Source organism: Hoplias malabaricus, chromosome 12 (genome assembly GCF_029633855.1).
Source record: "Hoplias malabaricus isolate fHopMal1 chromosome 12, fHopMal1.hap1, whole genome shotgun sequence".
NCBI lineage: Eukaryota > Metazoa > Chordata > Actinopteri > Characiformes > Erythrinidae > Hoplias > Hoplias malabaricus.
In genome coordinates, this window is record NC_089811.1 from 300,944 (window position 1) to 319,234 (window position 18,291).

The 18,291-nt window shown below is 45.0% G+C and overlaps 1 protein-coding gene across 3 annotated transcripts in view; it reads left to right on the plus strand.

Annotated features, from left to right (window-relative positions):
- nxph2a (neurexophilin 2a) overlaps nucleotides 1-5,624 on the plus strand; it is a 41,247-nt gene extending 35,623 nt beyond the window's left edge. For all 3 annotated transcript variants that reach the window (XM_066686424.1, XM_066686422.1, XM_066686423.1), the window contains exon 3: nucleotides 2,853-5,624. In XM_066686424.1, coding sequence (XP_066542521.1) covers nucleotides 2,853-3,617 — 765 coding nt within the window. In that variant the 3' untranslated portion in view covers nucleotides 3,618-5,624. The remainder of the gene's footprint in view (nucleotides 1-2,852) is intronic.
- The last annotated feature ends 12,667 nt before the right edge of the window (nucleotides 5,625-18,291 follow it).

The following is an 18,291-nucleotide window of genomic DNA, read 5'->3' on the forward strand; positions in this document are numbered from 1 at the left end:
TTTCTTTGTAAGAAAAGGTAAAACTGGGCAAGGTCCGTTAGAGGAGAGCGCAGAAAGATTAATTAAAGACGCTTAACTTAATCTTCAGAGCTGTGCTGGGGGCAAATATCATTTTCTCCAAAGAAGACAAAAGTTCAACAATAACCTTGTCTTTATAAAAACACACAGAGTTTCACTTGTTGAGTGGGATAAAACACGACCAGAGAATAATGACAAGGAGGTTTTAAAGAGACGGTGCAATAAAAATAAGATTAAAATCAACTGTGTTTGGGGTGATGACAGAATATTTTCAAATGATATTATTTAAAAAAAAAAAAAAACATTAAAAATTTAGAGGAAATCCCAATAATTAAAAGGTTAATATCCCCCTCGTCTCCACAGTGGAACACAGTTCTGTTTCATAATGAAACGTCTGTGACCTGCTTTGGTCCAAACCCCACGAGCCCCACAGCAGTGTTCTCCCCCTGTGTAAACAGCCCCTGTTCAGAACGCCCGCTTTCAGCACCTGTTCCTTTAAATGATAATGAGCCGCTCGCTGTTCACCCCGACCCCGAGCGCACAGCAGTGAGGAGCGAGGAGCAGAAGCTCTGGTTTTTAGCCGTTTTCACTCTGTTCTCTTTCTTCTCCGTTTTTACTCAGTGCTCTTATTTCTCCGCGCTCGTTGTGTCTGTTTCGCTGAGTTTAACCTCGTCTTTGAGCTCACCACACCACTGTCAGAACCTTCTCCCCGACACACACTCTGCTCATGGGGACGTCTGCGTTTGTGGGGAACTGCAGTTCTCTGTGGTTTGTTTACATTCAGAAGCACAGTGTCTTTTAACGTAGAATGGTGTGTTTGAGACTGTTGTTGGTGTCTGAAGTGTAAATGGTCTGTAAGTGTTTATTCACTGTTTGAATTCCCACAGAAACTCATGTGTAACTCGAGCTGTTTAGTTTTGTAGCACTCCGTATATGGACGTGACTTCCTGCAGCGGTCTATAGGAGGATATATCCACACGTTATACTCTGTAAACAAGGCTGGGTTTGGTCTGTCGTTGTGAGACAGAGTGAGAATCCGTGCTCAGGCTGGAGTCGATGCTGCTGCTGTTTGAGATGCTTTTAAGGGGGAGAGTTTTAAGGGGGAATGTTTGCAGTGAGCGTGCTGAGTTCACATATGCTACAATTAAGCTTACAGCGGAATGTGTAATTAGGGAGGGAGTACAGTGGGGCGAGAGTGTTTGTCTCTGTGTGTGTGTGTGTGTGTGTGTGTGTGTGCTTTAAGCCTCACATCTGCCGCAGTAAATGATCCTCTTATGCCTCGGGACAGCGGCTAATTACCAACAAAAGTAGTTGGGCTTATTTCTACAGAACGACTGAGTTTATCTGAAGTGGAACAGAGCTTAGACCTAAAGGGAGAGAGAGAGCGAGAGAGAGAGAGAGGGATGAGAGAGAAAGAGAGAGAGAGAGAGGGATGAGAGAGAGAGAAATAGGGATATGAGAGAGAGAGAGAGAGAGAAAGGGGGATATGAGAGAGAGAAAGAGGGATGTGAGAGAGAGAGAGAGAGAGAGAGAGAGAGAGAAAGGGGGATATGAGAGAGAGAAAGAGGGATGTGAGAGAGAGAGAGAGAAAGGGGGATATGAGAGAGAGAGAAAGAGGGATGTGAGAGAGAGAGAGAGAGAGAAAGGGGGATATGAGAGAGAGAAAGAGGGATGTGAGAGAGAGAGAGAGAGAGAAAGGGGGATATGAGAGAGAGAGAAAGAGGGATGAGAGAGAGAGAGAGAAAGAGGGATGAGAGAGAGAGAGTACTCTACAATCACTTTGTTCAGGCCTAAGTGTTTCATTTTGTGGACCATATAATGGACCAATAGGAACACTTCAAAATGAATTTGAATTAAATCTTTTGACACTGTGTTCCACTGAAAGTTAGAGCTGCTGTAAAACCGTGGAGATATGAATCTTTACTGAGACAGTGGTGATATTTTATCTCTGATGTTGAGAGGTGATGTGGTGAAGCTCTTTCTCAGTTGATGCCTTGGGCTAGGTTTGAGATCATGTGTGATATTCAATATATACTCAATATATATACAGTGTGTAATATTGCCACTGACCAATGAAAAACATGTATCTCCCAAAACAGTAACTGTACAGGAGACAGGAGAAAGAACCTTCTGAAGCTTCAGTGGATGTCAGTGTAAAGACAGAGTCATTTTGGAGTGTTTCTATTGGTCCGTGGATGTAGTAAAACACCCACAAACACAGATACATGTTTTACATTGGAGAGCAATGATATTGTGGTAGCGCCCAGTAAGGGAAGTGTTGTGGAGCGTCTCAGGGGGAGCTCCCAGCATGCTCAGCGTTTGCCATTAAGGGGTTAAGGGGTTATTTAAACCTTTTTCCTCTGAGATTTGTCTTCAGATTTGGAGAAGGTAATCACCCCTCAGTCTGAGTCTGGGGCTGAGTCGGTAGTGTATAAATGTAATTCAGAATTCAAACATCCTCCCATTCTTTTTGTCATTTTACAGTGACTGTGTGTCGCATTAAAAATGACAATTTTGTTCAGTTAAAAATCACCTAAAACTGAAGCCGCGAGAAAAGTGAAGAGTTTATTGGGCGCTGCGTTGGTTCTGAGCTCCATCAGGAAAAAGCTGCAGAAGACTGTGATGGGTTTGTTCTGTTCTTGGGGACAACACTGTGTTCAAAAGTCCGTGTGAGTGTGGGTTTAGACCAGTTACAGATGGAGGCAGTGTCAGAGTCGAGAACAGAGCGCAGTAACACTTATTTTTTTGGGGACGTTACAAGTTACATCTACTACACGATGCTGTAACAGTGTTATTAAATGTCTCTCTCTCTCTCTCTCTCTCTCTCCCTGAAGGTGGTGTGCAGGCGTGTGCAGATGTCTGAGTTTGATGTGATGGAGGACTGGGGGGAGCATAGTGCCAAGGCTCCGAGTCTCAGAGGAACAAACTCCCGGGTTCCCAGCGCACTGCGGCTGTTCTCCAGAGGACCAGGCCCCAGAGAACTGGCAGAGAACTGGAGGGGAAACATGGGCAAAACCACAGAGAAGAGCCTGGAAGAGCCCTGGGACTGGTTATCTAACCGCACGGAGGGAGGCGAGCCCCTGAGCAGGACTAAACGCCGGCCCATCGTCAAGACCGGCAAGTTCAAGAAGATGTTCGGCTGGGGCGACTTCAACTCCAACATCAAGACGGTGAAGCTGAACCTGCTGATCACCGGGAAGATCGTGGACCACGGCAACGGCACCTTCAGCGTCTACTTCCGCCACAACTCCACCGGCCTCGGGAACGTCTCCGTGAGCCTGGTGCCCCCCTCCAAGGTGGTGGAGTTTGAGATGGCCCAGCAGAGCACCCTGCCCGAGACCAAGGACGCCAAGACCTTCAACTGCCGCGTGGAGTACGAGAAAACGGACCGCAACAAGAAGACGGCGATGTGCAGCTTCGACCAGTCCAAAGTGTGCTACCAGGAGCAGACCCAGAGTCACGTCTCCTGGCTTTGCTCCAAGCCCTTCAAGGTCATCTGCATCTACATCGCCTTCTACAGCGTCGACTACAAACTGGTGCAGAAGATCTGCCCCGACTACAACTACCACAGCGACACGCCCTACTCCTCCACGGGGTAAAACACCCCTCTCTTACTGAAAGAGTGTCTCGCAAGAAACTTCTTCATTTTTGCCGATCATTTTTATTTTGAAACAGTGCGGTGGAGCAGTGGTGAAGCAGAGTGGATAACAACACTGTCCTCATCACCACAGAAAGGGGTTTCATTCCCAGCTCGAGCAAAATCACATTTCACAACTGCACCTCACTCATCACTGCAAGACGCTTTATGCTGTATTTGCTTCGCCACACGCCACAGAGGTGCAGAAAAACTAAGCCAACTACAGATACTATGGCAACATGATTTACTCCTCCACAGAATAAAATACACAGCACTCAAACTCTGTCCAGGCATGATCTACACATGGCCCAACAATGACCCCCACATGACTCAAAACACAGCCCATATATGACACCTTTATATGACTCCAGCTTGGCCCAAAACATGCCCCAAACATTTTCCAAAACATGGCCCAAACAAGACACAAACATGTGCCAAACCGCCCAAATACTGTCCAAACAACAGAGCAAACATGTTCTAAAATGGCCCAAACAAAACCCCAATGTGACCCAGACATAACCAACACCCGAGTACGACCCAAAAATGGCCCAAATACAACCTAATGAGGACGCCAAAATACCCCAGACACAACCCATTTCCCAAACCAGGTCTAAACCTAGAACAACCTGAACTGCACTACTCATGCCTTGACTTCAGCGTAAGTCATCATGGCTGACACAAGCCAAGCAGAACCTAAACACGACCCATAGTCTAAGCACAGCATGAACATGATCCAAACTTGGCCCGAACCCAGTCCCAAATGGTCTCAGCCCTGCAGCGTCTGCACCATGTGTTCCACGAGAATCTGATCCAATTAAAACCATCCAGATGTTTTCCAGCAGGCTACACCATCAGTGTGAGCTTCGGAAGAACTTCCTTCTTCTGTTTGTGCGAATGAAACAGCGCCCCTCGGCGGCCAGATGGTTCTTATTTCTAAACCGGCAAGTGCTTTGAGTTTTTTGGGTTTTTTTGGCATTGAAAGTAACACATCACACGCCACGCTGACGTCCTCGCTGGGAAAGACTACTCCACAACGTCCAGCTGTGGAGGACGGAATAGACATGATCTCGGAGTAGAGAGATTGTTGTGAGTTTTTCCTTGTGTGTGTGTGTGTGTTCTAAAGCCATCCCTATTTGCTCATGTGCTCAGCACTATTGTAAAGCTGTTGTAACCCATGTCCAAAAGAAGGAGAACATATGAGAACCTCAGAGGATCTTCGGCGAAAGCCTGCGGCAGTGTGTCTTTGAGGCGCTCTCTAAAAAATAAAGCAGGGCTGGGAAGCTGAAAGTTGCCCCAGGAGAGCTCCATTCATCGGACAGGTGGCTTTAGTGGATCTGGCAGCCAATTAACAACACTTTGTCATGGTCTTGCCACAGCGCTCCGCATTTCCAGCTCCTAATTAACATTAATTACAGCGAGGAATTTCAGTTACACTCCGTGGACGAAGGGACCGGGGCCAGGACGTGGAACGGAGCCTGTCACTCACTCTGAGAAATGAAACAGCCTCGTTATTCTGACGTGAAGAGTCACCTTTTGTCGTCCAGGCTTCGTCCTCAGTGTTTTAGCACGTCCCCCTCAGTCTGACCCCAGCAAATGACCACGGGCCCCGTTTAATGTAGATTTCCTTTTAAAACCGAAAAATAAGGTGTTTTCTTTTATACATTACATAAGTGTGTGAAATCTAGTCAGTGTATGTACTATTTCTCACTGAGAGAATGTTGTAAGTGTAGTTTAACATTTAAACCTGTTTCTAGACACTTTTTAAAGGTTTAAACATCATTTCCTGTTTATTTTATTTTATTTTATTTTAGAAACAGCAGTGATTCTCACAATGAGAAATATTACCCCCCACTGACTGAAGTGCAGATTATAACAATAAAGACACCTCCTTTTTTCCACACACACTGTCCACACCTGTAGTCAACATGTGGCTCTGCATACTTTATTTACACCCCCCTCCCCCCTGTTCCTCAGCGCTCAGGACCCCCACAGAGCAGGTGTGATGTGGTGGTGGATCATTCTCAGTGCTGCAGTGACACTGACGTGGTGGTGGTGTGTTAGTGTGTGTTGTGCTGGTGTAGAGTGGATCAGACACAGCAGTGCTGCTGGAGTTTTTAAACCCTGTGTCCACTCTCTGTCCACTCTGTGAGACACTCCTCCCTCGTTGGTCCACCTTGTAGATGTAGAGTCAGAGACAGTAGCTCATCTGTCGCTGCACAGTGTGTGTCGCTCGTCCTCTAGTCCTTCATCAGTGACACAGGACGCTGTCGGCTGGATGTTTTTGGTCGGTGGACTGTTCTCAGACCAGCGCTGAGAATGATCCACCACCACATCACACCTGCTCTGTGGGGGTCCTGAGCGCTGAGGAACAGGGGGAGAGAGAAACAAGGAGGTGACTTTAATGGCTGACTGGTGTAAGACATTGATCATAACTCCAAAAACTTTTGCTTATGTAAATAAACCAGCTTTTTTTGACATGTATGACCTGTTTTTGTAATTCTTTAATGAAGTATTTGAGTTAATATCTGTGCATTTATCCGTGTGTAAGGTGTGTACTGTGTCCTGAACCCGAGGCATATTCAGTGATGTTGGATGAAGTTAGAAAAGTCACGTGAAGACACACCTAGGGTTCTCCTGGTTCTGTGTGTGATGCCAAACAGACGGCAGCAGTGTGAGCTCATGCAGAGTGGCCTCTCAAAGAGAGAAAATAAAGTTTAAAGGTGCAATCAATCATTTTCACCACCAAAAATAAGCCATGTTCATGAAAGCTTTTTATTTATTGTGTAATGTTCATTGTTTTGTGTAAAGTGTATCTGAGACGTATCTGAGACAGATGTGAGACGAAGAATCCCTCTCCTTTTTCTCTCCTGAATGAACCAGTTTATAACCCACAGAGTTTATAGTTTCCTTTAGACACCGTCCACTTCAGAGCTGTTCCCTTGTAAAAATATATCCATCACTTTATAAAAAAAACAATCTTTATCATATTTCAGCTGATTGTTGAAGAATGAAGACTTCAGGTTCAGCTTCTGAAATAAAATATTCCTCCGTGTGTGTGTTGTGTGTGTTGTGTGTGTGTGCAGTTATACTGAAATAAATGGGGAGGTGGATGGCGGAGGCGTATCTTCCTACCCTCCCCCAAAGGTTACACAGTGCAGTTTCTGCAGTGCTGAGCCTAGAGTAGTAGCGACAGAAGCATCAGCTGCCCCCGTTTGTAGATGAGAATATGTTCGAATACCTCCCACCACCACCACACACACACACACATCTTTTGATTCCAGAGTCGACTGGAATTTATACAAAACTGTAGCTTCTTGTTGAACAAAATTAAATGAAGTCACAAATCAGTTTTACAGGCGAATTATTGCAAGAGGCATTCATTCATTGTCTGTAGTCCTTATCCAGTTCAGGGCAGTGGTGGGTCCGGAGTCTACCCAGAATCACTGAGCACAAGGCAGGAACACACCCTGCAGGCGGCACCAGTCCTTCACAGGGTGACACACACTCACACATTCACAGTCTCCAATCCACCTACCAGTGTGTGTTTTTGGTCACTGTACCATTCCCGGTCTCCTCCGCCTGCCTCACTCCCGTCGTTGGTCTCGTCTTCATTAACGCTGTTGGTGTGCAGCCGGAGAAGGCACTGTGTTAAAGTGAGTAGCTAAATACCCAGCGTCTACTACACACTTCATTGCCTTCTGAGTTTCTTCTTTACAATGTGAGCTGTGTATGAACGAATGATAGCATCTGCTGGTTTCACTTGCCTTACGACCTGGAGAAACTTTACTCCTTTAAACCCTACCCTCTGGTTTAGAGCTGCTTCTCTGGTTTAAAGCTCTGGTTTACAGCTTCTGCTCTGGTTTAGATTTGCTTCTCTGGTTTAGAGCTGCTGCTCTTGTTCAAAGCTCTGGTGTAGAGCTGTTGCTCTGGTTTATAGCTGATGCTCTGGATTAAAACTCCAATTTAGAGCTGCTGCTCTGGTTTAAAGCTCTGATGTAGAGCTGTTGCTCTGGTTTAAAGCTCTGATGTAGAGCTGTTGCTCTGGTTTATAGCTGATGCTCTGGATTAAAACTCTAATTTAGAGCTGCTGCTCTGGTTTAAAGCTCTGATGTAGAGCTGTTGCTCTGGTTTAAAGCTCTGATGTAGAGCTGTTGCTCTGGTTTATAGCTGATGCTCTGGATTAAAACTCTGATTTAGAGCTGCTGCTCTGGTTTAAAGCTCTGATGTAGAGCTGTTGCTCTGGTTTAAAGCTCTGATGTAGAGCTGTTGCTCTGGTTTATAGCTGATGCTCTGGATTAAAACTCTGATTTAGAGCTGCTGCTCTGGTTTAAAGCTGCTGTCAGAGTGTCTGGTGTTGCTCCAGGATTCCGAGCATATCTGGAGCTCAGATTAAACCCTGTCATGCTGTTCCCTGTAATTAGACTCAGTATCACAGAGGACTTGAATTTAGCAGCTCTTTTCATCTTCAGCTCAGAACAACACAGTCCTGCAGAGAGCAAGTCTTTAGATCTAAACAAGCTTCATCAGACGAACCACACACTCAGAACCACACAGAACTAATTCTCCAGAACCAGAACCTGACCAAACTAACGATGACCTGCTATCACACTCCTCCCGGGGAGATAGCACACACAGGAATGGAGAGAGAGAAGATGAGGAAAGGAGCAGAGAGCATAAGGTGAAACAGAGAGAAGCGAGAGAGAGAGGGAGGAAGTAAAATAAAGATAAAAAGAGAAAGAATAGAATATTGAGTTGTGTTCTCGTGTGAATGTGAATATTTTCTAAAACGCTGCTGGTGTGGACTAAGATTCCTATTGAAATTGTAATAAAATACGTGGACGGGTCCTGAATGGATCAGGATCGGGATGAGGATTATTTTAGACTTATCCAAGGCACTCCGTGGGAGGACACTGATCTGAGGAGGTCAGATCCTCATCGGGATCAGCTTCTGAATCAGACTCTGAATGCAGGCTGTTGTAGTCGTGTCGGAGGAAGGCTGAGGGAGGACACTGAGCCGAGGCGAGAGCACGGAAAACCTCGGCCACTAAATGAGGATGAGACTGAACCATGAACTTCCTGCCTGGAGTCTTCATTACATCAGCAGCGTGACTGAGAACACACACACATTAGAGCTCCGACACGAGCTACACACATTAAAATCCAATCACGGCTAAACACAGACTAATAGAACCCAGCGAGGGAGAGAGGGGGCGCAGGACGGGTGGAAAACGCACACACCCACACACAGTGAGTGATTAAAACTGACGTCTTTCCTGAGTCTCAAACCTGGAGGAGATAAAGGATCAGAAGAGGAAGGTTTATTCACTCTGTTCCAATCAGGAGAAATAAATCCCACCCGTGCCCCTCGTCTCAAGACCCCACACCTTCCCCTTGTTCTGAGACCCCACTCCAGCCTCTCTTCCTGAAACCCCACACCTTCCCCTCGTCCCGAGACCCCACACCAGCCTCTCTTCCTGAAACCCCACACCTTCCCCTCGTCCTGGAACCCCACACCTTCCCCTTGTTCTGAGACCCCACTCCTGCCTCTCATCCTGAAACCCCACACCTTCCCCTCATCCCGGAACCCCAATCCCGCCTCTCGCCCCGAAACCCCACACCTTGCCCGTGTCCCTAGACCCCACACCTGCCCCTCTTCCCTTAAACCCCACACCTTCCCCCCGTCCCTAAACCCCACACCTGCCCCTCGTCCCAAAACCCCACACCCGCCCCTCTTCCCTTAAACCCCACACCTTCCCCTCGTCCCTAAACCCCACACCTGCCTCTCGTCCCGAAGCCCCACACCCGCCCCTCATCCCGAAACCCCACTCCCGCCTCTCGTCCCGAAAAAGCAGAGGATGGGAAATATATTTGTAAATTGTGGCAATTTTGTTTCTTAATTTAAAACCAACTAAAAAGCCCTCATTTATATATTTATGAACATTGGAATTTATTTTAGTGCTTATTTGAACAGAGATGCCCACCTCAGAGCGAGGGGGGAATAGGATTAATAAACAGAGGCTGGTTTGTATCTTAAATCAAAGCCATTAAGTATTTGAATATATCTGAATAGCCACGCCCACTCCATAAGAAATGCACATGAAATGGCAGATGATTTTAAGGAAATAAAAGCACACAGGGGGGAGATGATCTATAAATTGAGCTGTTTCTGTATCTTAATATTCCAGAACTGTTCCCCTTTCTCCAGAGCTCCGAGAGCGAGCCGAGGTCTATTAATAACACGGATTCGGAGATATGGAGCCTGCCCAAAAACCTGGAACAAAGAATCGTAATGCATCTCGCCAGAGCCGATAAGGGTTTGTTATTAATCTTGTGTCACACACACACACACACACACACACCAGCTAATTACATACTTGCTATTCCAGTTTTTCCCATCCTTGCAGCTCAGATATCTGAGGACACTGCACCTACAAAAAAACAAAACACAGGAAAATAAATATTATTTGTGTAATCAGCAAAGGCAGAGAATTTTTATCATCATCAGTGTCACATTCAGGAGACAGTGACCCTCATATCCACAGCTTTTAAACTGGACTGTACCCTTGTAACTTTAACTTTGGTCCAAACCCCACGAGCCCCACAGCAGTGTTCTCTCCCTGTGTAAACAGCCCTGTTCAAAACGCCCGCTTTCAGCACCTGTTCCTTTGGCTATTTTCACTTGTTTACAAAGAGAAAGCAGAGACCAGGTCTACTTTCTTGTACCTCTTTAGCATCTGAGCTCTTTCTGGAGCTTCTTTAGCTTGAAAAGCCCACAGATGTTGTCACGGTCTGAAGAACCGTCTATTCTTTGGTTCCAGCTAGGATTGAAATTTTCGGAAACCTGTTTATTTTTGTAGAAATGTTTCCACATTGGTGGAGAAGTGTTCTCAGACACCCCCAGTCTTGTAAGCGCTGGTGCTGTTGTCAGATTGCATATAGGTTACGTGTACTTTGCGGAGCAACGTCTGAAGGGCTTCGATCTGATTGCCGATATTGTGCAATATTTGGCTCTACTCATCTGGGAAAACTTTACATTAGCTGTTGGAACATTGCTGTGAGGATCTGACTGCCTTCTGCCATGTAAACTTCAGCAAGGTCAGGTGTGGGTCTTGATTAGTTCTCATCCCAGAGGAACAGGATGGAGTTCCATCGCTCCAGAGCGCGTGTGGAACCAGAGGGAGATGCTACACAAATAAACAGAGATAAAAGGATAAAGGGATAAAGGTGGAGATAAGGAGTGTGTTGATCCGGGGGCGTGGTGGCGAGGTGCGCAAACATGAGAAACATTGATTTAATCAGAGGAGAGCAGCTGAAAACCCAGGGATTTAAAGAGTCCTACTTCCCCTTTCTTTATCAGAATGGTCTTTTTGCCCCATGCATCTGTGCTGTGTTCTCACAAAAAACACCAGGCCACATCTATGAAATAAAGAAGCTGACAGCTTATTAAACACTGTTAGTAATGAAAAAAAATATAATCGCCAGAGTCCACAGCCCCTGATCACCAGATCGTGCAGATCCAGAGAAGTTCAGCAGGTCTGGGCCAGGATAGAAGACCTTGGTGGTGCTGGAGGCGTTGTTGTAAGGTCCAGTAGTGGGTTCTGTCCCTGTGGTCTGTGTGGATCCCAATGACTGTGTGTATTGGCAGGGACACTATACTGAATACACAGCGCAAATCCCAGAAGAAAGTAGTGGAACTATCGTTCAGTCAATTAAGCAATGCTACAACATGAGTCACTGTTGCGCTGGAGTGCTGTGGTCGTAGGCACGAGGCCACAGCCTGGGTTCTGAAGATCAGCCACCACCCTCCAGTGGGATCACCTTAAGTAATGTAACTGAAACAGTAAAAATAAGTCAGTGTTACCCCCCTATGGAGCAGGAATAGAGCAACATCCTTATCTCGGTTGGTGCTTTTCAGCGTTTGGAGTCTCTCCGTTGTCTAAAAACCTCCAGATGGCGTTTCTCTGCCGTGAGCAGAGAGAGAGAAAGCCTAGCACCGGACCCAGACACTTTGTTTTTTTTACCCATTTACAGACACTGGGGCTTCGTAAACACATTAGAGCGGTTTCCAGAGCAAACCGACTGCAGAGCAGCACATGGAGAGGAGACACACTCAGAGCTTTATACACAGTGTTGTTTGATTAAAATCATGAACTACGCCTTTAATCTCTGAGCACTTTCTGGAGCTTCTTTAGCTCAACACACCCACAGATCATTACCTACTATACTCTATACATATATACATATACATGGAACGTCTTTCAGCCAATCCCAGTGCAGGGTCTGAACTAACTGTGCTATAATAAGAATTATTATTTAATAATAAACCATCTGCAATTTCCTCTATATTTGGGGCTTTTTCCATGTGAATGAGACTCTGAAGATGTCTGACTCACTGTCACTGATGTCTACATGGTTCTGAGGGTGGAGAAAGATGATAATAAACAGAACTTATGGATAAAACAGTCAGGGTGTGTGTGGGGTCTGGGGTAATATCAGGGGAAAGCTCTACCTGTTTACTGCCCTCCGTTTCATGATCAAACATGGCGTTAAAAATCGGGGTCCTGGCTGTCAGAGAAGCAATAAAGCCGTCACTCGTATCATATGAGCATCTCTTTCTCTGTGTGCAAATAACACACACACACACACACACACACACACAAGCAAATCCTGCTCATTTCTGCTTCCATTCTGACCTCTGATTGTGCTCAGATTCTCCCAGAGCCGCTTCACTTCTATAAATCACCCGTTCCCACTGTGTTTATGATAAATTAAGAAAATGTTGCACTGTGGAACTGCAGCTGTAGAAAGTTAAAGGGCACAGTCACGGTCAGCGCACGCAGACACCACAGGACACATTTATTTCTAAAGACATCGGGTCACAGAATACAATCAGTTTTGAAAAATTTAAAAAAAACAAAAGAACTCTTGACAAAGTCAGGACGGTCTGGTCTCGTTGGTTTTAACACATTTGTCCTTTTGACTTACAGCACACACATGTAGTAAAACACACCACTGCATGTCCCAAGACCTGCTGAGAGTTACCCTCCGAGGTGTGGCTAGAAAACTCTTTGCTTTTGCAGTTGAGGCTTGTACATCACCGTCTGCTCAATAAAGGACTAATGCTGATTTATTCCTGACTTTAATAATGAATAACTTGGACTTAGTGTTTCATTTCAGTTGGAACTAGTCACATTCTGCATGTCTCTTGTTTTCTGCCTTGTTTCTGTGTCTCTACTTTTCTTTCTGGTCCATGTCTCCGCCTCTCCTTGTGTTGAATGCTCTTGTTCCTGCCCCTCACCTGAGATTCCTCAGTTTCTAAGTGATTGATGATCCACAGGTGATCCCTCCCTGTTCATGATCCAGTCCTTGTGTTTTTAAACCCTGTTGTTTCTTTAACATCCATCACAGTTATGTGAAGTTCAGATGCTCCTGGTTTAAGTCCGTTCTCCTGTTGTTTTTCCCCCTTTTCTTGTCAGTTTTATGTTTTCAGTCCTGCGTCTATTTGAAGTGTAGTAGTTTGAGGCTCTTAAAATGACTTCATTCATTGTCTGTGACCCTTATCCAGAACATTAAATCACAGAACATTAAATAAGTCGTGAAATCATGATCGCTGCATTTATTGACACTGCACTGCAGCACAATGGACCGAGACTCCGAGAGGTTTTAAGTCCTATATTGTAGTGAATAAACACACACTAGTGAGCAATCATAACACATGCATTTGGATGGACAATGATCATTGCTGGTGGTTGAGGAGGCTCCCTAAAGGTGCAGAGAATTAAAGGGCTTTAGGGCTCTCAAAGTGCTGTAGAAGTGGAAATATCATCATCATCATCATTATTACTGTAGCTTTGCTCATACAGTTTTTGAAAAATGAAACCCTGAGTTTTTGTGTAAAGCACTTTACAAAGTCAGGACTGTTTTTCTTTTGTGGTGCAGATTATTTCTGAATTTTGTTCTCTGCTTTTACAACATGAGCCTGTACAAAAACACCCTCCTCAGATCCCCCCCCACCCGCTCCCACTGCTCCCCCCGCTCCACCCCCCTCTCCCCAGGACACAGGGAGGTGGACGCTGACTTTGTGGCTTTCATCCTGCAGCAGTCAGCAGCTGTGTTTGTGGATTAGAGAGAGAGAGAGAGAGAGAGAGAGAGAGAGAGAGAGAGAGAGAGTTTACCTGTGAGGATAGATTCATTGGCCTTAAACCACTGCTCCCACATACAGAGAGCAGTCTCTAAACCGAGAACACTCGAACAGCATCCCCAGCTTCTCCTGGTGCTCGGGAACCTTCAGCAGGTTTGTTTTGGACTGACCTCAGTCCTGCAGCACACTCACCTGGGACAGGTAAATACCCGCTCATCCCGTATTAATCAGGAGTGTGTGCCTCTTCACTACAGTAACAGCCTGTAGTCTTTTTGAAAGATGTTATACTACACTATCAGAAAAAAACTGTCTCTGTGGTGGTACCCCAAAGGGAACAGAACTGTACCTTACTCTGTATTAACTGTGGATGTTAAAGTTGTGTTGATGTCATTCGCCCCGTTTCATCTCCAGGACTTTTATTGTGTTCTTTTATTCTCCACAGTTGTATAATGAAAGATTACAGAGATCCCCCTCTCCTTCTGGAGAAGAGAATGTAATGAACCTTTAAGGAACACAACTGGACTCTAACACCACTGCTGTACCTTTAAAGATACACTACACTGTTTGTAGCTTTAGTGACAGTAATGTACCTCTACATTGCCTTTTTTCTGAGAGTGTATATGCTGGTAGATTGCTGTGAGGTTTTGATGGCAGCATTAGTGACATTCAGATCTGGATCATTTTATACCACAGTTAAAGTCTGGAGCTCAGTTTCTGCAAAAAACCCAGAGAAGACCAATGATGGAGAGCTTTAAAACCTCTCTAGCCAGCGCTTAGCATTGGGTGACCATAGCAACCTTAGGCTCATGTGCAGCTACTCTATAGGGTCCCATTTTACAATCATTGCTTTCTATGAAGATTATACACACTGTGCTTCATGCAACACTTTAGACCCATTCGGGAAACAGAACTAATCGTGTGACATTAGCACACAACCTCGCTGATGCCATCAAACCCTCACAACAATGTTCTGAGATAGAGTGTTAAGGCTTTCCAGGAGGTTAGAGGCTGTTACTACGGTGGAAAGAGCATAAACTCCCTCGTAATACCCTCCACACTCACAAAGACATACTTTTACATGCAGTGAGCAGCTTATTGTTTCAACATCTCATTTAATATGCAAATGAGCAACAGCATCAGCGCATCTAACGCTACGCAGAAACTCCACGGGAAAGAAATGAACAAGCCTTTTTCATCTGTGATCTCCAATATTATTTATTCACCACCACTGAGTCAAGTTAATAATCCTATAATAAAGCGCCTATTGCACCTTTAAACAGATGGAGCTCTCAGAGCCACCTGCAGCCGTTTAATAGCCGCTACCCAATTAATGATGGGAGACGCTATATCTGCAATTTGCATCTAATTTGCTTTATTAAATTGGCAATTTCCCGGCAAATGTTGAAGCTTGTTGTGGATCTCCTCGGGCTCCCGAGCTCTGGCACACACACTTTCTCTCTCTCTCTCTCTCGCTCTGTCATTCACTCTCTCTTTCTCCATCTATCTCTTTCTGTCTTTCTTTCTCTCTCTCTGTCTCTCTGTCTCTCTCTCATTTCTCTCTCTCCCTCTTCTATTTCTCTCTCTAATTTTTTCTCTTTCTCTCTCTCTTTTTGTCTCACTCTTTTTCTTTCTGTCTCTTTTTCTCTCTCTCTCATTTCTGTCCTTTCTTTCTCTCATTCTTCCTCATGCTCACTTTTTGTCTCTTTCTCTTTCTTTCTCTCTCATTCTTTCTCTCTTTCTCTCTGTCTGTCTTGCTCTCTCTCTCCCTCTCTCTCATTCTTTCTCTCTATCTCTCTCTTTCTGTCTTTCTTTCTCTCATTCTCTCTCTCTCTCTCGCTTTCTCTGTCTCTCTCTCTATCTCTCTCTTTGTCTTTCTCTCTCTCTAATTTTTTTCTCTTTCTCTCTCATTCTCTTTTTGTCTCCCTCTCTTTCTCATTTCTCTTTCTCTCTCTCTCTCTTCTCTCTCTCTCTCTCTCTCTCTCTCTCTCTCTCTCTCTCTCTCTCTCTCTCTCTCTCTCTCTCGACAATCCCCTCTCAATTATCCGTAAACTCACCTCACCCCTCTTTTTCCGAGGGGTTCTTTTTCAGCTCTTCGGCTTTGAACAGCAGGCGGACAGCCTTCTCTGAGGAACCTGTCACTCAGAGACAAGTGAAGCCACGTTCACCACCTCATCCTTCACTCATTACTTCAAACGGGGCGAGCTGGCTCGACTCAGCCGGGAACGCAGCTACAGACAGAGAGAGGGGTTTTAAACAACACGGGGAACATCTCCATGAAAATGAAGCCCAGAGAGAGAGGGAATGTGACGTGGCCAAGCCACGGTTACACAGTCGAGCTGGTCGAGATCAGTGTGGAACACCAAAACAGAAAAAAGAGTAATAACAACAACAAAAACAACAAAAACAAAGACAAAAAAGAAAGAGAGAAAACTAATTATTTCTGTTTCAGGAACTCATTTATCAACTGTCAGTGTGAACAACCAAAGTGTGGTATCCACAGGGTTTCCTATCCCTGAGTAAAAGATGCAGGGTTTCCTGTATTGTGGGATGTTGGAGGCACTATCTGTCTGTGTGATTGTGTTTTACATTTCTATATTTCTATATTTCACTGTAACACACTCAAACATCTTTCCAGCGAAACTACCGTGAGCAGACTACACGCCGCTTATGTCCCGTAATCAATTAGTGAATCCACAGAGTGCTACTAATGCTGTTTACTTCCCTCGTCTGTCAGCCCCACATCCGTCCGCTTCATCTCGTTTAGCCAATAAGAGCGAGGCGGCGAGGGACTGTGTTAATACACACTGGGAAATGTAAACATTACCGCGCAGAACAGAGGGAGTGTATCATCAGGCAGGAGCCCATTTGTTTGCTCGAGCAGGATGTCTCTTCTGATGAACTTCTGTAAGCCCCAGTCTTTTCTCTGGAGGAACTCAGCTCTTTAACTTTCTGCAGGACACAAGAGAGGGAGAGTCCTGTTTAGGTGCAGTGTTTTCATCACTGAGGCCAAGCGTTCTCCGACATGAGATACGAAGCAGCAGCAGAATAGATAACACATGAACAGGTAAAGGTTTGGACGGCCCAGAGAACTCACCTGTGTAAACACTAGTGAATTATTGAACGATTAATTTCACCTGTATAATCTCACCTCTGTAATCTCACCTCTGTAATCTCACCTGTATAATCTCACCTGTATAATCTCACCTCTGTAATCTCACCTGTATAATCTCACCTCTGTAATCACACCTCTGTAATCTCACCTGTATAATATCACCTCTGTAATCTCACCTGTATAATCTCACCTCTGTAATCACACCTCTGTAATCTCACCTCTGTAATCACACCTCTGTAATCTCACCTCTGTAATCTCACCTCTGTAATCTCACATGTATAATATCACCTCTGTTATCTCACCTGTATAATCTCACCTGTGTAATCTCACCTCTGTAATCTCACCTGTATAATATCACCTATGTAATCTCACCTGTATAATCTCACCTCTGTAATCTCACCTCTGTAATCTCACCTGTATAATCTCACCTCTGTAATCACACCTCTGTAATCTCACCTCTGTAATCTCACATGTATAATATCACCTCTGTTATCTCACCTGTATAATCTCACCTCTGTAATCACACCTTTGTAATCTCACCTGTATAATATCACCTCTGTAATCTCACCTGTATAATCTCACCTGTGTAATCACACCTCTGTAATCTCACCTCTGTAATCTCACCGGTACAATCTCACCTCTGTAATCATACCTCTGTAATCTCACCTTTGTAATCTCACCTGTATAATATCACCTCTGTAATCTCACCTGTATAATTTCACCTGTACAATCTCACCTCTGTAATCACACCTCTGTAATCTCACCTCTGTAATCCCACCTGCACAATCACACCTCTGTAATCTCGCCTCTGTAATCACACCTCTGTAATCTCACCTGTACAATCTGACTTCTGTAATCTCACCTGTACAATCTCAGCTCTGTAATCTCACCTGTATAATCTCACCTGTATAATTTACCTGTGTAATTTCACCTGTACAATCTCACTTCTGTAGAAACAGGTTAATTAGCAGAATCATACCTGTGTTTAGCACCAGCTGTTTCTCAGATGAGGAGTACAGGGATGAGGGCTTGAGACATTTCACCACTTAACCTTAACACACACACACACACACACACACGCACACACATACACAAACACACAAAGTGAGAGAGAGAGAGAAAGCAAAAGCAATGTTTAAGAAAAATAAATGCCACCAATTTCCCCCTGAACACCCTGACCCCGAAATATCCAGCCCTTGACTCAGCGTGGGGCAGAGGAATCTAACAGAACATTTTTCAACCCCAACCGTGTTGGTGGGTGGAGGGGGGGGTCGATCATCACTTTACAACCCTGACATAATCCTCACACAGTGTGGGAGTGTAAGAGTGTGGGAGGGTGGGAGGGTGAGGGGGCAGCATGGGCATTCAGCAATGTGCTCATTT